At 37.3% G+C, this 23,649-nt stretch overlaps 1 protein-coding gene and 2 pseudogenes across 1 annotated transcript in view; 1 reads left to right on the forward strand and 2 right to left on the reverse strand.

The window, feature by feature from the left end:
- The window catches only part of LOC107713479 (retinol dehydrogenase 10-like), a 5,164-nt pseudogene extending 791 nt beyond the window's left edge, over positions 1–4,373 (reverse strand).
- Positions 4,372–8,795, forward strand: LOC107713492 (somatomedin-B and thrombospondin type-1 domain-containing protein-like; annotated as a pseudogene).
- Positions 8,796–13,213: 4,418 nt separating this feature from the next.
- The window catches only part of kcnb1 (potassium voltage-gated channel, Shab-related subfamily, member 1), a 29,986-nt gene continuing 19,550 nt past the window's right edge, over positions 13,214–23,649 (reverse strand). The window contains exon 3 of the mRNA XM_016519080.1: positions 13,214–15,969. Coding sequence (XP_016374566.1) covers positions 14,041–15,969 — 1,929 coding nt within the window. The 3' untranslated portion in view covers positions 13,214–14,040. The remainder of the gene's footprint in view (positions 15,970–23,649) is intronic.

Raw genomic sequence — 23,649 nt, forward strand, 5'->3', positions numbered from 1 at the left:
AGGGGCGGGGTCAGCAGAGCTCATTAACATTTAAAGGAAAATGCTACAAAAACGACTTGATCTGAAAAGAGGTTTTTGACAGGATAAAAAAATAGTTTTTTACACTACCATTGAGACATTTTAACCAAACTATGTTAGAGACTTTTCATTAAGACCCCAAAGAATCATATCAACTTGTGGAAAATGGGCATCCTATGACCCCTTTAAGTCAAGCATGTTGATGTTAGTGTGCACTCACACTGTGGCCAGGAAGGGCTGGTATAGGTCAGTCTGGAGATGCACACTAGTGGCTGGTCTGTGAGAATGGCATTCATGGCCTGCTCTACTACACAGTATAAGGGCTGCAGTGGAGGCAGGATCAGTTCAGTCTCTTCCCTGCAGGAGCAGAGAAACAACAAGAGTAAAGTGCTATCAAGGATTATTTACTGCAATTTACTCTTAAAAATGAGCAGAACTTTTTTTCAACATAATTATAAAAAATGTTTTTTTTGAGCAGCAAATCAGCATATTAGAATGATTTCTGACGGTTCATGTGACACTGAAGACTGGAGTAATGATACTAAAAATTCAGCTTTGCATCACAGGAATAAATTGCATATATCACAATATCTTACCGACCCCAAACTTTTAAACAGTAGTGTATATAGAAATTGTGTGAGTTTTCCATATTTAAATTTCCTGACCTATTTCTGCTGCCCTCAAACATGCCACTGTCCACAATATAAGGACACACAAGAGTGGTCTTCATCCATGTCCTCTTCTGTCTACAGTTCATGGGCCAGAGACTCATGAAACCCCACTGCTGCAAATTTACTGGCACAGTAATCCTAAAATTCACACATTATGACATCAGTAGTTTAAAGGTGGGCTTTGAACTCTAATTTTACTCAGTTGCTAATACACCCAGTCTGTATATCTCACCTCTACACAGGCTGTGCTGAAGTGGCCAAAGACGCTGGCTATAGTGATGATGTGGCCATGATTTTTGGCCTTCATCTGGGGCAGGAACGCCTTGATGGCCTACATGCAGACAGACAAAATCAAGTAGTTTGATTTACGGTATGTATACACTTAAACCAGGGGTGCCTAAACTCGGTCCTGGAGGGCCGGTGTCCTGAAGAGTTTAGCTCCAACCCCAATTAAACACACCTGAACCAGCTAATCAAGCTCTTACTAGGCATACTAGAAACTTGAAGGCAGGTGTGTTGAGGCAAGTTGGAGCTAAACTCTGCAGGACACCGGCCCTCCAGGACCGCGTTTGGGCACCCCTGACTTAAACGCATAGATTTCCTTAAACTGTTGGGTTCTAAACCTACATGCACTTAATTTTTCTGTGGAACACAAACTGAGAATTCTATAAGAATCTTCATGCAGCTCTATGAAAAGCACTATAACAGTACAATTAAAGTATTCAACATTCCATGTTTTCTGAAAACAAACAATAGGTTTGTGCAAGGAAGAGATTGAAATTTAAGTCGTAATTCGATGATAATCTTCCCCTCAGGAAAAGTTCTGAAATCTCATTTGGTTCAGTTAGGAATGAGATTTCTCACACGTTCAGTCATATCACAAGCAAAGTCGTTAAAATGTGAATGTTATTTCAGAGCTTTGGCAGAGGGTTTTTATTTTATTTTATTTATTTTATTTTATTCTTTTTGGATCTTGAGAACCACGGTTATTATGAATAGCTGCATGAATGAACATTCTTCCAAAATCATCAGATTGTTTCCCACACAAACAAAACGACATAATTGGAATGGCATTAGGATGAGTAAATGGAGACGTAATGGAGATAAATCAAATGCTCAAATGATAAAATAATAAATCAAACTCTCCAAATAGCTGCTCAAATGATAAATCAAAAGCTCACACATAATTTCACTTCCATGGATTTGATTCTCTGGGAACAAACACACTGAAAAAATGTAGATGCACTTTAAGCTGACTTGGATAAAAATGTTCGCATATTGAATACATATAAATGCAAAGAACCATAGTATCACCATCACTGGTTGGCATCCAGTGCACACATCAGTCCAATGCTAATGTGTAAAGACTGCTCAATGTGAACATTAATCCACTTCATACGTGGTCACGGCTATTTGCATTAAGCCGATCAAAGTGAGACTTTCATATGGGAATAATATGTTTACATCAGAGAAGGCCTGTAAATAAGGCTAAAGGGATAAAATCAGGTAATTCCCACATCATGTGTTCTATGCATATCAAGTAACACAATGAAGGCAAAGCAGCATTTTACTTTTAATCCATCTATTTGTCAAACTTTGGCATGAATACAGAATGTAGCAGACAACGTTCACATGCCATTTGACTAATTCTCATCGTTCTCAGCTTATAAGATTCAGTAATGCGTCTTTGTTTTATTTGAGGCTATTTAAGCATCTTTATTTCTTGAGTCTGTTGAGATGTTCAATGTATACAGTTCATGCATTCCCTGGGAGTTGAACCCATGACCTTAGTATTGCTAGAGACATGTTCTACTGTTTGAAATGTATTAAAATGACTGAAAAATAATTATTAAATTTACTGAAAAGCACATATTCTTTTCAAAGTTTAGAAAACATATTTTGGACACTTATGCGTGTATATTTGACTTTCTGGTTGTCAAACTAAAAAAATGGCTGAACAGCTTTGGAGGAATTTAGCATTACATTCACCTTAATAATGGATTTGTTTCTTACAAACGCTTAGCATTTCACTTCACAAGACATTAATTTATGGGCTGGAGTTGTGTGGATTACTTGTGGAGTATTGTTGTGTTGCTGTTTGGACTCTCATTCTGACGGCACCCATTCACCACAGAGGATCCATTGGTGAGCAAGTGATGTAATGCTAAATTTCTCCTTATCTGTTCTGATAAAGAAACAAACTCAGCTATATCTTGGATGGCCTGAGGGTAAGTACATTTTCAGCAAATTTTCTTCTTTGGGTGAACTATTCCTTTCATGTGATCCACTACATCTACTACACTACATACTATTTGTAAACCACATATATTAATTAGTCCAAGCTGTGCCTATTTGCACAAAAATAAATTTTAACAACTCAGTAAGTAGATTGTGTGTATAGCATTAATCTGGTGTGGTTATGCTTTTGTAAGGCAATGTAGAATTCTTGCATGTTTTGAACAGTTTTATGTTTAGTTTGGGAAGAATCAAAGGTCTCCATGTTTGATTGCATGTTTTAAACAAGTCATCTTAACCTTGCTTTTCAAGCCTGCAGATGTCAAATTAGTACTACTACTACTTACTAATAATTGCGTGATCACAACTATTTTTATGATAATAGATTATAAGAAAAAAATGAGAACAAATGTATTGCTTTATATTAAGCACAATGGATGTACTGGACTATAAATTAATAATACTTGAGACACAAATGCTCCAAAAATATTTTCTCAAAGCCCGATGGCTTTTTATGTGTACATGTATTTCACTAGCATCAAAGCTCCATTTATTTTACACACACATTATGTATGCCCTTGCATGTGCCATTTACCTCACATAACTATTAAGTCCCTCTGTCTTTGCATATGAGACAAGGGAATGTGAATATATGAGGCTCTACATTACAGCAGTGCCTATGGTATTGTTCTTTCTGCATGAATAGCCTCTAGCTACAGGAATTAATTTAATCCTCTCTTTTCACGTGTTTCAGCATCAGTGGGCAATCCTGGCCAGCTAAGGAAACATTGAAGAGGGTCCTCAAGCTGAAAAACTGATCTAACAACTGTATATGCAAAACAAACTTACATACATTAGATCTTATATACATTTTATTGGCTAAGTACAAAATATTTTAGGTCATTCATTACTTTAAATCTTTGTAATTTATACAGGCCGTGATTTAAAATTTACGGTAAAAAACCGGCAGCTGTGGTTGCCGGAATTTTACTGTAAAAAATACCTTAATGATGGATTCTTACAAACTTGCAGTTTTTCACTTCACAAGATGTTAATAGATGGACTTTAGTCATGTGGATTACTTGTGGATTACTGTGATGTTTTTATCAGCTGTTTGGTCTCTCATTCTGACGGCACCCATTTACTGCAGAGGATCCAATAGTGAGCAAGTGATGTAATGTTACATTTCTGAAGAAAGAAACTCATCTACATCTCAGATGGCCTGAGTATAAGTACATTTTAAGCACATTTCTGGGTGAACTTTTCATTTAAGTGCCATGAGGCAAAAAATCGAAAAACCAAAATCTCTGACTGAGTGAAGCATGTCATCTAAAACAGGCCCAGTAAATGTCACAGTCCAGCTCAGAGGTGCAGCAAGATGTAGAAGTCAATTACATGCATGAGTTCTTCAGATGTGGAGAGCGACATATTCAGGCTGCTCATTATCATGTCAGCGTACAGCTCCAGACGCTCATGGATGGTTTTTTACCTTGCTCTGCTGGTAACACTGGTGTCCCAGAGCGAAGGAGGTTGTCAGGATACGGGACTGTGTTGCTTTGGACAAAACCAGTCATGTATTACTGAAGACTGGAGGAAAGATCGCTCCTATGGGGAATGTTACTGCGACCAGGCATGCAAGACGACATTGGACTGTTGTCACGACTATGACCTTGCCTGTCCAGGTTTCTAGAATTTTATATTTTTCAGATGCTGTATATTAAAATTCTAAAACAGATTCAACAGATAGGCTATGTCTGTACTGGATGCCAGATTTTATTAGATTTTATCCAGAGCTATGTTTTTAAAACTTTTTTTCTATTAAATATAACAATAATATTAATATTAGATAGTTATAAAATATTCTAAACACTTTATTAACATCAAGATTTTTGAGTTTAAAATGTTGTGAACAATATATTTTAAAAAAATGCATGATATATTAAGATTTTTGAAAGACTCTAATGCTCACCAAGGCTGCGTTTATTTGATTAAAAAATACAGTAAAAACAGTAATATTGTAAAATATTACAATTTAAAAGAACTGGTTTATATATATATATATTAAAATGCATTTTTTTTTTCTGTGATGTAAACCTGAATTTTCAGCATCATTACTCCAGTCTTCAGTGTCACATGATCCTTCAGAAATCATTCTAATTATCTGATTCGGTGCTCAAGAAACATTTCGTATTATTATCAGTATCACTGTTTTTTGAAACACTTGTGCTGCTTACTTTTTTTTCTTTTTTTTTAGATAGATAGAAAACAGCACTGATTTTAAATATAATCTTTTGTAACATTATAATTGTCTTTACTCTCATTTTTAATCAATTTAATGCATCCTTGCTGAATAAAAGTAATAATTTCTTTTAAAAACTGTATAAATGTATCTGAATGCATTTGGGAAAGTATAGGCACTGTAGCTGACTAGCTGTTTATCATTTCTCGTTTCACATTTTACGTTATGCTACAAATGAATCTTTTGAGTAATTAATGTTTAAGTAAATCTTAATTGGCAGCAGTATTATACATTTAATACAGAATATATTGAGCAGGCATTGTTGCATGCATCCAAACAAAACAAAGTTTCTGTGGCCTTTGAAAACTTCTCACTGTAGTACTTTACAAATGTTTCCGCTTTTTATTATTTAACGCACTGGAGGACAAAAGCTTTCAAACATCTTTTTAGTGCAGATTGCTTTGTGATCCTGTCACAGTGTAATGTGTAATGGTTCAGTTAAAAACTACACTGGAGACACTAAACCTCATTTCACATGCAAAGAGGCCTTAAAGGCATAACAACAACAAAAACAGCAAAAAAGCCTGTGTAGTTTGAAGTTTTTTTTAGAGGGAGGGTGGAAAATGGTCACAAAAAACTTTTTTTGGTGCAAGAAAAACTGAAGTAAAAATGATAAAATATATAACACTTTTTTTTCTGTTGCTGCTGCTGCTGAATATTACATTTGTGGATATCAATGCTTTAGTTTCTACATATACTATGTGTGTGTGTGTTTTAGCCGTGTCCTGTGTGGTGAGTGAATGGAGCATGTGATCTGGCTGTCTGGAGCCGTGTAAACCCACACTGCGCACCAGGCAGAGACAGATGATTCAGGAAGCACATAATGGAGGCGAACCCTGTCCCTCTCTACATCAGAGCGCAGGCTGCGCAGAGTATCACGACCAGCACGGCCCCTGCCTACAATCACCAGGTATGGAAATCTAAAGCTTAAGCAAAGCCATTTGCCATCCATCAACACAAATGTCACATATCATAATCAACAATGGATAGTATCTCAAAAGGTCTGAGGTCAACCCTTATGATCCATAATAAAAGCATCTGAAATGTATTTAGAATGATTTATACAACCATTATTTTTCCATTGAATTGTTACTCTTGGATGGAATCCACAGTACACATTACATCCCATTTATCTGAGTGAATATTTATCTTATATAATCACATTATCAGTACACAGACTGGTTCTGACTGTAATCAAATGATGAACTGTAATCATCTTCGTCAGTGCATATTCTCTAGGCACTAAAGCAGCAATCTAAACGTCGCCTGTTATCCTGAGCAACCATGTGCTTTTGAAAATGAGTTGAGCCTCCTTATGAGACTGCAGGTGAAGGATGGGGGCACATATGCATTAAAATCTCTCTTCCTTAATCTTTGACCTACTCCTCTGTCTCATTGCAGTCCCAGCTCTCATCACCACGGGTGGCTATGGAAACGCAAGGAAAAAGAGGGAGATTTTGGACAACAATATCTCAGGGTAAGATTTGACAATCCAACACTAAAAAAGTAACAAAAATTTTTTTTTTTTGTAAGATCTCACAAATCACCACAATACTATAATTATTGGATCAAAAATACAGTAAAACAGTATTATTGTGAAACATTATTAAAATTTTAATTTTAGATTTTAATATATTTTGAAATGTTATTTATTCCTGTGATGCAAAGCTGAATTTTCAGCATCATTACTCCAGTCTTCAATGTCACATGATCCTTCAGAAATCATTCTAATATGCTGATTTGGTGCTCAAGGAACATTTATTATCATTATAAACACTGAAAACAGTTGTGTTGGTTAATATTGTTGTGGACACCATGATATATTTCTTTTCAGCATTCTTTGAGGAATATAAAGTTCAGAACAGCAGCATTTATTTGAAATATAATTTGTTTATATTTGCAAGCATTGCAAATCTGTAATATGACTTTTGATCATTTTAATGCATCCTTGTTAAAAGTATAAATAAATAAAAAAAAATCATACTTATCCCAAATGTTTATATATATACTGTATATAGTGTATGTGTAATTTTTGTTGTGTATTTATGTGTGTCTGTATGCGCACACTTCAGTTACTGTGTGGAGTTCAAACTCACGTCCCTGACGGTGGGTTGTCAACACAGTTCCAGTCCACACACTCGCTGGATGCGATACCTGAAGGAGGGACATCAGGTGTGTGTGGAGTGCCAGCCACCAGCACTGGCCCAGGGCCAACGTTACTGCTCCGGGGACGGGGAGAACACGGGACAGGACGGGTAAATGTAGAGAAACCTTTCTAGATAAATGCTTTTTATTATATTTAAGTTCAATACAAATGAAGTGCAATAATTTAGACACTCCCCTATAAACAATAATCATTAGAATTAGAAATGTTTAAATAGTTGTTTTAAAAGTATTGCCCTAGGACATTATACATGTTAACATAAGACTAGTGTGATAAAATTCATCTTCTCATAGAGCAAAAAACACTCACAGGAAATACCAGAAGTCAATCCTAAAACAGAGGATTTAGACAACTTTACAACTCAAAGAACACACACACACATTTTTTTTAAATGGAGGAATTAATATATACTAGGTACAGTTAAAACTGTAGTATTGTGAAATATTATATTCTAAAAATATCTCTTTTCTCTTTCAATATATTTTAAAATGCAATGTATTCCTGTGATGCAAAGAGTTTTCAGCATCATTACTCCAGTCTTCTGTGTCACGTGATCCTTCAGAAATCATTCTAATATGCTGATTTGATGCTTTAAGAAACATTTCTTATTACTAGTGTCATTTTTAAACAAATTAATGCGACATTGCTGAATAAAAGTATTGATTTCACTGACTCTAAACATTTGATCTATAGATGACTGAGCTGTAGAATTATTAATAGGCACTTCAGCTGTAAGTCATTATGTGATTCATAACAAGCTAAAAAAATATTACTTCGACAAGCCATTACAAAATATTGTGACAAGTCTAAAAATCTTTTAAGAAATATGGTCTCCTGACATGAAGTAGGCCAGGTTTTTCCAAGTCCTTGGCCACTAGAGGGAACCATGACACATCTGTAAATATTCAAAGGCTAGGTGTATAAAACATCCTTGTACTGCTTTAAGACTTGTGCACTCATTTGGAGCACTCTAGAGCCTTGTTATGTTTTTTAATAAAAAGAGAGCAATTGCCTATTTAATCTGGGCTAAATTTAAAACCCTAATGATGCTGGTGTATTTTTATATATAGTATTTTTAATAACACTGTAGCGATATTTTATATTAACCAACACATAAAATGCTTGTATTATTCATAAGGTAGGATTGGAACTCTTAACCTAGCTCAAGGACAACAGCCAGAGCGATACCCATCACTCTATCTGTCTTCCTCTATCATCTTTTTCCATCACATTCTCACTCTCTCACTCTTAGGAGCTTGTCTCTGCAGTGGCAGGCTGTGGGGAATTCTCGGTGCAGAGGGCTGTGGAGACGGGTCCGTCCACTAGACTCTTGTTCCTGTCCTACTGTACACAGTTTTCTCTTCATCTAACTCGCACGCTTCAATCAGCCTAAACGGGGTCATGACATTTCACACTTTTAAAGAAGTGACGGTTGAATGTGCAGACTATTTTGGTAGCTCAAACCAGCTCTAGGCTTGTATGCCAAATGATACAGTTGATACCTCATTACAGTACGTTATCAAGAAAAGATTCAATATTAGTCACAGTTAATTCCCATTTATACATAAAAGACTAATGCTAATGGCCATCATATTACGATTAAAGGAACAGTTCACCCAAAAATGACAATTTGCTGACAGTTCCCTCACCCTCAGGCCACCTATGATGCAGATGGTTTTGTTTCTTCATCAGATTTGGAGAAATTTAATCACTTGCTCATGAATGGACCCTCTGCAGTGAATGGGTGCCGTCAGAATGAGAGTCCAAACAGCTGATAAAAATATCACAACAAGAAATCTACATGACTCCAGTCCATCAATTAACGTCTTGTGAACATGTTGGTGGATTTTTGATGTGAAAGGACAACAGAGGATGGACTTTTTCACTGGAGGATGCGTTATTATGAATTGTGAGAATATGAATAGACTGGTATTTTGGCCAGAAGCAACGGTTTACAGTTAAAACACCTTAATAATTAGTTTCTAACAAACACACAGCTTTTCACTTCACAAGATGTTAATTGATGGACTGGAGTCGTGTGGATTACTTGTAGATTCTTGTGATGTTATTATCAGATGTTTGGACATTCTGACGGCACCCATTCACTACAGATGATTCTTTGGTGAGCAAGTCATGTAATGCTAAATTTATCCAAATCTATTCATTTTTGGGTGAACTATTCCTTTCAGCAGCAATAATGAATTTTAACCAGTAATATATTAAAAGCACTAAATAAAAATATTAGGTTGCTTTTGTTATTTTTCTTTAGAGCAAATTACTTCTAAGTGTGAATTAGGTTTTTATTTTTTTAGGGGCCTGTAGGGATACACCATTCAAATGAATGCATATAAACTCTAATGACAACACAGAATAATAGGTAAAATTAATAATCTGTATCATTTATTTGATTTCCAGCCAACCAAGGGGGGGAGGGGATATCTCTTCTTCATACTGCAAAGAAATCTAAAGATTTCAGGTCATGTTGACACATTTTTGGCTCTTTTTCCTATACAAGACAAGGAATTGGCTTTTTGTCACATACAGAACAAGTTACAGCTTCCAGAGGTACGACATGCATTAAACAACATAACACACATACAGAAACAACGGCATAGAAAGTCAACAGGTAGAAAGATTACAAAACAAACAGCCTTTAGACCTACAAACAACATTGTAGAAGATTTAGGGCAAGGGAGGGATTGTAAACAGTGCTCTCTTTTTTTTTAGTTCCCTGGAAATTCTACATGGATGTTTACGGTAATTTCTTTTAATCATGAAATACTTCCTAAATTTCATACTTCTAGTTACCACTGTTATTGTACAATTTCATAAGAAAACAAGAAAAATCAAATAAATCTTATTTGTGCTTTCTCGTTGAAATGAAATACATAAATCACCACAAACCCTCTCATCAATAATCAACTGAATTAAAAGTCAAAGTGCCAATTATCTAATACATGTTACTGTAAACCAAAAATCACAAAATCACATTTAATTTTCAAACAGCGTCCATGTTGATGCTTCCAGCATCATCAGGTCGTCACAGTTTGACACGTTTGTGAGAAATTTTAATACCACTTAATTTGAAGGATTTTATAAATGTACCATGATGAATTGCAACCTGCACTGTCGTGTGGGTGGGTATTTTAGACAAAACACCTTTAATGCCATCAAACCATCCAATAAGACACTGACATTGGACTCAAATTACTGATTGTCATCACTGTTTGTAGACTGGTGTCAAAAAATATCCCCCAAATAATCACCCATATATAATTCGCTCTAATCTTTGTAAATGCTCTATGCACACTGCACTGCAAGTGTTCCTGTGGGACTTTACAGAATGACATCTGCAGAACATATATAATAATACAATAATACAACATATGCTAATCTCTGACATCTCTGATTGAGCAATTAACATGGACTATATGGAGGTGAATCTCACAAATTCTGTATTTCAATAAAATTTTTTTATTAAATATTGCATAAAGAAAATGAAAGCCATATTAAGAGCCAGTAAGATTTTTGGGATTATAACATTGTTTACATGACAAATTAAGAAAATTTTCCGCTGATTTTCACCCCTTAAATGTATATGTATTATATTAAATCTATTTTTCTAATTTTTAGTCTAACTTCTAATTTTTAGCATGCAGTTAAAAAAAGCAAAAAGCATGTTTTCAAATGCAAAACATCAAGACATATTGCGGTTCTGGAATGTAAAATTCTATATATCATTTTTTAAACCAAGTTTTCCCTTAATTTTTAGTATTCAGTTGGGTTTTTATATATTTATAGAAAATGAAATTGTATTTACATTCTGCTTTATATACATATATATATGGGGGGGGGGTCAAATAATATAATTTTGGGGGTGAAAATGTGGTTAAATCGTTTAAAAAATACACATATTAAATTATTTTCTGAGAATATTTGTGAGATTCACCCATGGATCATTACAAAAAAAAAAACAGTGTTGACATTGACTTCAGGGCACAGCCTAACACAGATACAGGAAAGAGAGTTTTGAATGGCTTCAGTAAAGTCACATTTTAGCGCTATGTTCTCTCCATATGAACCTACTAAATGAATAGGGCATTAAATGTGGAGCATACACCCAACAGATCATGGATATTATATAATATCCACATAAAAGACCACAAGTGGAGCAAGGGACATTAGCACTCAGAAAGCAGCTTCCTTTCCCACCATTACAGTAAGCAGTACACATCGTTGCATTCACAAATTATTCTTTATTGAGGGGAGAGGGAAGATCCCTCTCACTTGCAGATTTTTTTCATCTTCCTCCCAATCACACCCTCCTCCCGCTCTCTTGCAGAAAATTGGTATTCCGTTCACACCTCAGTTCAACTCAGCTAAAATCGTTGAGACAAGGATGGAAGCGTACACACACTCACAAGTCTCGGGAGAGGCCAAGTTTCCCCCCCCATCATCTTCGCACTCCCCCGATAACACATGCACACATAGATATTCTAAGAGACAAGTACATTCTGACAATGTGACTTTTAGTGATGCTATTTGTTGACACAGATGCAATTGAGTGTATGATTTTGATCTAATTTAGCCCTCACTATCCCGGTTTTCAAATTGGATACGAGGGCTAGCAGGGAGGGCTTGTGGTCACCATGGAAACTGGATATAGTCGTCTTCAGGACATTGTCTACATACCTGTGAATACATGCTAGACTATGTGTATGCATGTGGTTACAGAATGGTGCGGATGGCAATGTTGGAGATAAGGATCTAATCTTTTAGGGATATTAAGTTTGTGCAGTGTGAAAGGATTGTATTAAATTCGGAGGTAAACATGGCCATGCATTATGTACTGTATTACAGAGCTCTCTATCAAAAAGGATAAATGTTTGGGATTAACTGGTGGTCATCTTGGTCACGTCGTGTATGTTGAGCCTGAATAACAATTGAGGACACAAAAGGTCCCATAAAACCTTTTATTAAATCATATATTTTAAAATAAACATTCTCCCTGGCAATGCAAAATATGAGACCATCTCCCTCACTTCGTATGATCATCTAGAAAATACTTTAGAAATATATAATTTTTCTTATATTCAGAAATATTTGTGTTTGAGACAGCATCTACTGCTATGAAACTGGTAATTCTAACTGAAATGTTGAATTGACCTGAAGTTTTTCAGTAGTTCCTATCTTGGTCAGATTTAATTCTAGCCTTCCATCATTTACCAATATCTGGTAACAACAGGGCGAGGTATGTGTTGTCCATTCGTTCTCATTGTTGCTTCTGTTTGGGCTGCCAATATGCATGTGCTACGTAATTGTTTTTTTTACATAATTAAAAAAAAAAAGCAGTCATAAACATGGGCTTTTTGAAAGACAATATTACACATGTAAGCACAGCAAGAAGCGTATCTTCAGTTATTTTCTTAAATAACAACACCTTTGTATTTTTAAGGGATAGTTAACCCAAAAAAGAAAAGTCTGTCATCATTTACTCACCCACTTAAACCTGTATGCATTTCTTTATTCTGCAGAACACAAAAGATGATATTTTGAAGAATATTTGGGTCTAAACAACATCGGACCCCACTGGTTGTACAAAAAAAAAAAAAAAAAAAAAAAAAAAAAAAAAAAAACCCTTTTTTGTTCATTAAATCAAAATCCTTATTTGTGCTATACAGAAGAAATATAGCACACAGGAATGAAATGAGACAAAGTAAACAGTGACAGAACTTTCATTTTCTTGGTGTACTATTCTTTTCAATTCTGCCAAACTAGAAAAAAAAATCCTAAAGATGACACACAAGTAAATGAGGGGAGGTAAATTTAAACAGATTTTGGTCTCTTCCGATGAAACAATTGACGGTTTATTCTTATACTGGTGAATATGAGGCAAGAAATATGTGAGACAGACTTCTACAGATAATCTTCATGTCTATATAAAAATAAATTAATCAAGTAGAATCACACACCATGTGGAGAGTGAGCTTGTGTGCAGGAATGTTAATTATTTTATACGTGCACATTATCATACCATCATACCCTGCCTATTTCAAATACGCTTGCACACAAGCACTCATACTGTATGCAGACCCATAACTGCAGTTAAGTAAGGCCAGTTTATTAAGGGACAGGGGAAGGGTGCACTAGTAAACAGGGTATAACATGTCTCTAATGCTAATCTTTAAGGTGGGCTCTGGACAGTGACTAGCTGACGTGGGCAGTGACGACTGTCCCCCTTGATTTACCATACACATCTGCGCTTAAATGTCTGGTAAGTGTTCAGCCTCAAGCTAATTAAGCTTTAGCATACATTCTGTTCTTTTCACAAACAACTGTAGACCAGATCCGCTCTGGCTTTATCTTACCCCTGCGACGCACCAATGCAGGCTTGTTTACAGAAGAGGAAAAAGGGCAAGAGGTGTAGGCAGTGGTACATCCTCAAGATCCTGTTCCTTAATGATGTAACATGACCACTGTTTTCCAGTGAACTCTCCCGCATAAAGTCACCAGGGTAGGCCCCCTGGTCAGATGCCTGTAAAACGATTCTCCATTGTACATTAGTCTCTGCTTTCCCCCAAAGTCCTTGACTGAACTTGGCCTTCTTTCCCTTCTTGGACTCCCTTTGGAGTCCAACTCATGACCCTGAGGCCTCAGAGGCCCTTATCAAATGCGTTGGAATGTCCCCTGTCCCCTTTAGGCCTTCGTGAGTTCTCTAAAGCCACATGGTTCTCATGGCCAACACTTGGGCTACTTCCCAGTGGGAATAGGCAGTTCTGACCGAGCAGCCTTTGGGCAGCTTCCAAGTGGTTGGTGGCACCCTGGTAACCACTGAGCCGAGGCTTGGAGCTCAGGCCACCCAGCAGGCGCTCAGACGGGCCACCTTCGCGCAAGTGCTCCTCGTCATCTGTGTCGGCATCGATGTACTTGCTGATGGACGCGTCGTGAAAAGTGAAGACTGCAGGGGTGAGTGCTTTTCTCTTGGGTGTCTTAGGTGGAGTCCTGCTGCTGGCTGTTGTGTAGACAGACACCTCGGGGCTTAGGATGGAGTGGTCAGAAAGAATAGAGCTGTCAGATAGAGGACCACCTGATAGACTGGCCTCCCCGCAATTACAATGATTCACCCTAACCGAAAGCATTTTCTGAGAGTTTCCGAGAAGTCCTTGTTGCCACGAACCCTCGCTGTTGAGAGGTTTAGCACCAGAACATGGTGGTGTGAGCATAGTCTCATGCTCCAAGGTGGTCTGCAGACTCGGATTAGCACTGACCCGACCAGAGAGGCCAGAACCAGGGTTGTGGGAGAACCGAGAGCTCTCTGGGAGGGATAGACCTCCTGCCGGACTGTAGGGGAATCGTGGGTTCTCTTGGAAGTCTGTTGCACAGCTGATATAACTGTCAATGCTCGACAGACTTTTCATGTCTACCACCCCTTCACGACCCCCAATCAGTGGGTTGCCTCCTTGACCTGGCAAGGCTCCCAGCTCAATTTCATCCCTTCTATGGCCTGCTCGGGATGAACCTCTGTCTTTTGTGTTCAGGTTGGGCTGTGACTGAGTCTTTGCCATGTGGTTGTACATCTCTTCTAGTTTCTGTGCATTAAGCCTCTGTGGACTAGAAGCTCTCGCCTTGCTAGGAGAACCTTGGTCTGGGTTGAAGGAACGATTAGAACTGGTCTCTGAAGCTGCCCGCTTGGATGACCATTTCCATCGACTGGGTGAAAGATGGTTGTCCTGGGTTCTCTCACCCTTGTCCATGACTACCACATCCAGAAGCTCTGCACCACGGGAAAACGCCTCTCTAACATTCATGGACACTATGCTGCCATTGCGTTTGGCTCGCTCTAGAGCCTCCCGTCTCTTTATGGCCTTCTCTTGCCGTTTCTGCTCCTTGTAGAATTCAGAGAAGTTGTTGACGATGATGGGAATGGGTAGGGCAATAACTAACACTCCTGCTATGCAGCAGAGTCCACCAACGATCTTTCCCAGAAGCGTCTTGGGGTAAATGTCCCCATATCCAACAGTGGTCATGGTAATAGTGGCCCACCAGAAGGAGGCAGGGATGCTCTTGAACTTGGTGTCATCCTCGTCCTTCTCAGCAAAGAAAACTAGACTCGAAAAGATCATGATCCCCATTGCTAAGAAGAGGATAAGCAGGCCCAGCTCATTGTAACTCCGTCGTAGCGTGAAGCCCAGTGACTGCAACCCAGTGGAATGACGTGCCAACTTGAGGATGCGCAAAATCCGCATGATTCGAAAGATTTGCACCACCCGCCGCACATTCTGGAATTGCAGCACGCTCTTGTTGGACGCGGTCAGGAATATGGTGACATAATACGGTAAGATGGCCAGCAAGTCGATGACATTGAGGGGACCTTTAAAAAATTTCCATTTGTTTGGTGAGGAAAGGAAGCGAAGAAGATATTCCATGGTGAACCAAGCAATGCACACCGCCTCCACATGGGCCAGCTGGGGATTATCAGTTGTCTGACCAAACTCGTCTGTGTCTTGCAGCTCTGGGAGGGTGTTAAGAGACAAAGCGATAGTGGAGAGCACGATGAATAGAATAGAAATGATTGCCAAGATCTGAAAGACAAAAAAGCAAACAAAAAAATCCACCATTAGAAAACAGGAAAAACCTTCAATACTGAGGTTTGTGTCTCATGATCTCTTACATATTGGTAAAAACACTGGATACACCAGTGTAGTGATGGCTTGACAGATCATTCATACTTTGTGAAATTTTTCTCTACTAACCCTAAGCGAAATCCAACATCTGTGCTTAAACCAAGACAGCTGAATGAAATGGCCAACAGAGAATGAGCTTGAAAAAATGGTAAGGTCTAGGTAAATCATAACGACTGACAATATAAATATATATTTTTGTGTGACTGTGGGCAAGAGATTATACCACTGTTGCGATTTGCTGAAAACCTTGTAAAAACATGCTTTACACCAGAAACCTGGTTAGACAGCCCTGTACAAAACAAGTTGTCAACTACATTGTCAGCCAAAACATCTATATGAAATCTAAATCTTTATACTCACTGCTGAGTAGTGAATGTCAAGACATTGCATAATAATGGCTTTACCTGTGTCGTTAGGTCACGAAAGCAGTATAAAGTAGTAAATGAATGAGTAATACAGGGCTGAGGGTTATTGAGAAATACAGAAATGTTGTGGAACATGCAATAACCAGCAAAACCAGAAGTTAGTAAGACAAATGCTTCTTTAAATCCCCAACAAAGTCTAATTATTGACAGAAAACTACACTAAAACACCTAGTAATAAAATCACTTGCTAATAAATACAACCAAACAACTAAATTAGGTATTTAAATATATGTAGAGATCGACACAACAAGGAACACTTGTGTAGGTCTCTCAACTAAATCATCAGATAAGATCTGCTGTCTAAATACAGAATAGTACCCTGTGGAACTTTCCAGAAAAAAAACTGTAAAGCTCTAAACCTCTGACAGAACAGAACATAAAGTCCATTACAACAAAATGGCAAAAACGTGGCACAATCCTAACACTACTAAGCCTACTAAGAGGCTTTTGTACCAAATAACTCAATAAGATGGACAATTGTCAGAGAAATGAACAAGACCCGAACAGTGACCGAGTTGCAGAGCTCTTTGGCTGAGATAAGAGAAACTTGGACAAAAAAACTCTCAAAAATCTCTTTATAGACTCTTTGGGGGAGTGGAACGGAGGAGGCCACTTCTGGTCAAAGCCTGGAGCAACTCAGTTCACTATAGGCAATGTGACAAAAACATTATATAGTAAGATTACAGTTGACTTCTGCACTTTCTTGGACTTAAACCAAAGCATGGTGGTGGCAAAATGATTCAGGATTCCTAAGCTGAATCAGTTTTGGGTATTACGCTTTAAAAAAAGCAAAAGACATTTACACCAAAGTATGCATAAATATTGTCTCATACACTGTGATCATCTATAGCCACACTTTTGTTGTGATGCCAAGACATAACAGAATTATGAATCCTTAACTTGTTCCTCTATCTTCTATTTTAGCCTGCTAATCTCTCTTTGTCAGTATTATCAGATGACTCGCCTTCATATGAATAGTATGGAAAATCATTTGTGACTCATTGCATTTGTAGGTGTTTTTCTGTGTGTATTAATGTGTCTAAGAAGAGATGATACCCTGCAGTCACGTGAGTCATGAGGGTAGGTTGGAAATGGTAATAAGATTAAAAACAGCCCATAACCTATAAACAGCAAAGATTAGCCTTTTATTTATAAGCTTGCCAGAGCTTCAACAGCATTATTTACACACCGGTATCAGCAACCGCAATCTCTAAATCACACAGGAGCTCCTATCCCCATTCTGTTTTAACCTCACTGTCTGATAGCAGCCAATGACATTGGCTGGATGTTTGTGATGTCATTGGTATACATTCTGTTGCTAGAGATATAACGTTTTTTATTGGTCCAAAGTGGTTAGCAGTGCAGTTCTGGTCATTAAAACTCCTCTATAAAAGACAAACAATTAGAGTAGAACAACATGAGAAATGACAAATGAGATGTCGGTTTTTATCCTACAAAGCAATAATTCTAAATCTTGTGAAAAAGTATTTGAGTATGTTTTGTTTCAAATGGAGACTAATTTAATACCTAAATTAAAGAAACATAACTGGCAAGCCCATTATGTCTCCTGAGCTATGAAAGAGCAACCTCTGAGCAACAACAATTTACTACAGCTCTGAGTGATTCTGAACCCTGAAGCTAAAAGATCCTTTCTAGGTCATTTTCTTGGCCTTTTACGCCAAACGTGTGTGCACACGTGATTTACAAAGTATTCTTAATGTTAAAAAGTGAAAAGGGCAACTAAAAAAAAAAGGACAGTCCACTACAGTGACAATGAATGTTAAATGGGGAATACATTTTAAAAGGGTTCAGCACAAATTCTCAGAGCGCAATCAGTTGAGCCATTGACCAAGTGATAATCTGCAAATAATGTCTGTACACACTCAAGCTGAGGAAGGCATAACAGGGTCAACTCCCTGAGTAGAGATGGCTAAGGATGCACAGGGAGAAATCCCGGCATCTTTGCGTCATCTCAGGTGAGCGGCTCATTATCACATCCAGTGGGGTGCTCCTACGAGCAAGTACAAATTATGTTCTCCTGAGACACACAACAAATATACTCATCTGCCTACAAACACACACACACACACACAGAAAGCGTGTGAAGGCTCCAAAAGCTGCTGTGCACAGCAGGACATTCCATAAAGGGCAATTAAATTGCATGCAATTTCACAGGAAAGAAGAATCACAAATGAGATTCTCATTAATATCTCTGTCTCCCTAAAAGCCTAATATATATATATATATATATATATATATATATATATAAAAACAATTTTTATTAACCATTGTTCACTATATTTAGTTACATTTATCCTTATAAAAAATACGTAAATTTAAGATGTACTCTCTACATTTATTTTAAACAACAATCGATGCATCTCGAACAAGCCTATTTACAGGTAGTGACGTCATTCTATTTCAGACACCATCAACTCGTCTGAGGAGGCGCAAGAAAATTCAAGAAACAGGTAGGTGTTTTGATATATTCACGCAATATTTACTCGCGCGATACACTTTTCACACCACATGTCCATTTTCTCAAGCCGTGCCAGTGACATTTGTCTATATTAGACAAGGAATAAGAGTGCTGTTTTGTGTTTTGGGATTTTAGTGTTCGAGTCGAGTCTAAAGCGCAAACTCTCATTATTGGACTGCATGCCACATCATTCTCAAAAATTATACGGACATTAAAACTTGTGGAATTATTTTTTTCAATAATGTTACACGTTTAGAACATTTTCATGAGTTCATAGTAAATCATAGAAAAAATATAGACTATCATTCATATACGTGTGCATGTGTGAATGCATTTTTTTAAAAAGAGAATTTCTGTAAACTCAAGTACTCTAGGTACAATAAAAAATTTAGTTCCTCTTCACTTGTTAGTTACCTACTTGACAATTTAGAGCCAATAATGATGAAAACTCAGCACTTGTTTCATTTTTTAGAGAGACAAAATTGCCTCGAGTGTTTTTCTAGACTATATACTCGTTTCTCATAATATATTATTTATCACTGTTTGTAAATATAAGCCTGCATAACTCACTCGTTGTGCAGATGTTTCTGTGACTCTTCAGTGAAAACTACTTTGACCTTGACCACTGACATTCAACCGCTGCTGCAGCATTGTCATGGCAACCTTCTTCAAGCTCGGTAGGAGGCAGTCACATGAAGAGGTTTGTCCCTCTTATCATCAGCATCAACACCATCCTAGACTGGTTGCCTCATACAAACATACAGCTGCCAGTCCTGTACTAATCGATTCTGTAAGTTTACTTCATACTAGGTACATTCGTAAATCTTTATTTTAAGGTTACGGGTTTGTCTGCATGGTAGCTTTAACAATCTGTGCTCTTTCTTTCTTTCTTTTTTTTTAGCCTTTAGTGTAGTATACTAGAGCTAGAACGGCTAATGATGTGGAACAGAATCGGAAAATGTCACAAGCCAGATTTGAACTTGTACTACTCAATGTGTTAGGGGGTTGAAGGTCCAAATTGCAGTTTCAGTGCAGCTTCAAAGGGCTCTACACGATCCCAGCCGAGGAATAAGTGTCGTATCTAGCGAATCGATCAGTCATTTCCTAAGAAAAAAAATGTATATACCACATATGCTCATCTTGCAATAGCTCTGCAATTACGTAATCACATTTGAAAGGTAACGCATGGTTAGTTCTTTGTCTGTGAACTTCAGTTCAGAAAGGTAGGGTAGGGCGAAAATTTCCATCTCATTTTCTCCTCCAACTTCAGAATCGTCCAACATCGTGGCTTTACCTTTTTTGGTAAAGGGCGTTTGACTTTCTTTGCAAGTTTGCTTTGAAATCAGTGGGTCGGTACTTCCTTTACGTAATCACATTTGAAAGGTAACGCATGGTTAGTTCTTTGTCTGTGAACTTCAGTTCAGAAAGGTAGGGTAGGGCGAAAATTTCCATCTCATTTTCTCCTCCAACTTCAAAATCGTCCAACATCGTGGCTTTACCTTTTTTGGTAAAGGGCGTTTGACTTTCTTTGCAAGTTTGCTTTGAAATCAGTGGGTCGGTACTTCCACCTCCGTCACGAATGCGTGATTATGTATAATTGTTTGGTTTTTATGATAATTATATATATATTTTTTTAGAAAATGACAGATCGTGTCGCTAGATAAGACAATTATTCCTCAGCTGGGATCATGTGGAGCCCTTTGAAGCTGCACTGAAACTGCAATTTGGACCTTCAACCCGTTGGCCGCCATTGAAGTCCACTATATGGAGAAAAATCCTGGAATGTTTTCCGTAAAAAAAGTCTTAATTTCTTTTCGACTGAAAGAAAGAAAGACATGAACATCTTGGATGACATAGGGGTGAGTAAATGATCAGGTAATTTTTATTCTGGAAGTGAACTAATCCTTTAAGCATTACAAATGAGAATTACATAAAAAAAAATCCATCTATTACAGACCAGTGAAATATAATCTGTCCATTATATATAAGCTGTCGATTATATATCTATTGAAGCCATATAGATAAGTTTATTGCAAAACATGTATATATCCAAATATTTGAGAGTAGGGATACTGACACGATTGCATCGTTCACAGAACTTCTTGAGAGTGGGCGTTCTCTGTAAGCTCTTTTGGCATGAAATGCCCGCTGCAACTCTCTGATTGGTGGAATTTTCTGTAAAAATCATGGGTAATGTTGTTTATTACCTCGAATTCCACTGTTAGTTAAAAACAGTTTAAAAGTAAGTTTAATGCGAAGAGAGGGCTTCAACAAAAGCATAGACCATTGATTACCAACGTGTCTGTTTTTAAAAGTTATCACTAAAAACCAACTTGGCTATGTTTTTTTACTTCTGGAACCTGACTAGTGTGCTCTACTTCCTAAGCGAAATTACCTTGGCTACTAAGTAGATAGGATAGGATTCTAAGTTAGGAAGTTTCTGTAATACAGCCCCAGAATCATAATGAGTAACCACTCGGAAACACCCTAGCTACTAGATAGCAATGCTTTTGCAACCACCTACAACGACCTAGCATCGTGGCTTTGCTTCTAGTTAGCTACATTCCTTCATTATCATTTATGTGAATGTGAGCGATCATTTAAAAAATGCAACAGAGTGAGAATCCAGACAGACCCAGACTTGCCGTTGTTGTGGATTGACGTAAGGGGAGCGGGGAGAGATGAGCTTCTGATAGTGTTGCCGAACATGCCTTCACGTCCCTCTGAAAGTGACACTGTCACCATGGTTACCAGAAGAGACCATGTCTTCTACATTTTCCACCAAACGTTGGCATGACAAACACATGCACACATTCTCATGAATATCAATGCAAAACAAGCTATTTCAAAATCCTGTTGGGTTTTAAGTACTGCCCTTGAAGAATCGTCCTTGTCTTTTGTTTGTCTCTTGGAACAGCTCTGACCTGAGCTGGAAGACAAGGTTCGGCTGTATCTGTGAAGCCCTTGAGATACATAGGCAACAGCTGTGTCCTCGTGTGTGCACACACACACACATACATACACACAGCTAGATGACCTGAGTGACTGGTCCTTGGCAGAGCCCTATTTTTTTCGTTCATTATTCATTTTTCTGCAATGAGGGGGGAAAATCCAGTCGCCGAGTCTATATTTAAACCTGCCCAGCCCCTGACATAGTTATTAATAGCTCCAGTTGGGCAGCTTTGGGATCCTACAAGAGTGCTCTCTTAGAATACACACAAACACACACACAAACCTCAGAGGACGATCCAGCGGACAGCATGTGGCAATATTTCATGCTCCAATTTTTATGCTTTAATTATTACATTATAGACAATTAGAAAAAGCAACAAGATTTCAGCATTATCTGTTGTAATTTCCATGATGGCAGGATATTTCCGGGTCGTTGCTAAGGTACTCTGAGTGTTTTTTAATGTGTTGCTATGCAGTTTCTAGAATGCTGTGGTGGTTGCATGGTGGCTGTTTACTGACTCGCAAGTCTCTTTGATGTTCAGATCACTACATTTGACATTGGTTCCTTTTTCAATTGGTTCCTATTTCAATATATTTTAACATGCACAAGGTCAAAATGGTAAGTCTGATTGTAGGGCCCTATGAAATCCATTTTATTTGCCCCAAATTCCATTTTAATTTTTCTGGATTCCGTTTTTTTCCATTATTTTTTTTTTAGATTCTGTTTTAATGGTTAAATATTTTTTTTAAATCCAAAAGCATGTCTAGTTAATTGAAATCATGAAACTTACACAATTTAACAGCAAAAGTTTAACAAAAATTTAATATTTAAGGCCCTATGAAATACGTTTTATTTTTCTCAAATTGTTTTTTTATTTTTTACCAAATTCTGTGTTTTCCAATAATTTTCTGGATTCCATTTTAATGGTTTCATTAAACTTTTAATATCAAAAACATCTCTAAATAATAGATTTTATATATATATAAAACATTTTTATTTATTTTCAGAAACACTGTTGTGTATTTACATTGTTCTGTTAATTACATTTTGGTAAATAATTTTCTGGTAAATATTCCTTAAAAATAATGTTTTAATAATCATTTTATCAAGTACTATCAATACTATCATTCTGTCGCAGTTTCTTCAAGTTAAACCAAACTTTTATTTTGACGGATTGTTTTGAAGACCTTTACGTTTCTGTTTATATGATATGATGACAATTTTTCTAAATATAATTTAATATATAATTTAACTTAATTTTAAATTATGTTCATGTACTCGTATATTGAGGCGGCAGAGGCTGAAAACACCACAAGCGTCACGTGCGCTTCATTATGTGTGTAGTACACGAAACCAACCACACGTCTACGCCATTCACTAGCTATGTTTCCATCCAAAGATGCAAATTTAACTTGTGCGCAAAACTGGAATATCGCATAAAACATTTGCAAATAAAGCACCGTTTCCATCCAACGAGTCAAAGAGAACAAAATCGCCACTTCCTGATAAACTGACACTAAATATCTCTAAGAAAACTAGGAGAAGCCACTGAATATGTAATATGTAATAATTACTTGCGCTTCAGAGAGAGCAGACGTAATAAATTGCTTTTAGAGGTGGATGCCTGCTGTTTGGGAACGCTGTCATGTAAGACGGTAATTATACAGAAATACTTTGATGACAGACTTTCCTCAGGCATTTCAGAACGACCAAAACAACAT

Source organism: Sinocyclocheilus rhinocerous, unplaced genomic scaffold (genome assembly GCF_001515625.1).
Source record: "Sinocyclocheilus rhinocerous isolate Xijiao unplaced genomic scaffold, SAMN03320098_v1.1 scaffold57, whole genome shotgun sequence".
In the NCBI taxonomy this organism is placed as follows: domain Eukaryota; kingdom Metazoa; phylum Chordata; class Actinopteri; order Cypriniformes; family Cyprinidae; genus Sinocyclocheilus; species Sinocyclocheilus rhinocerous.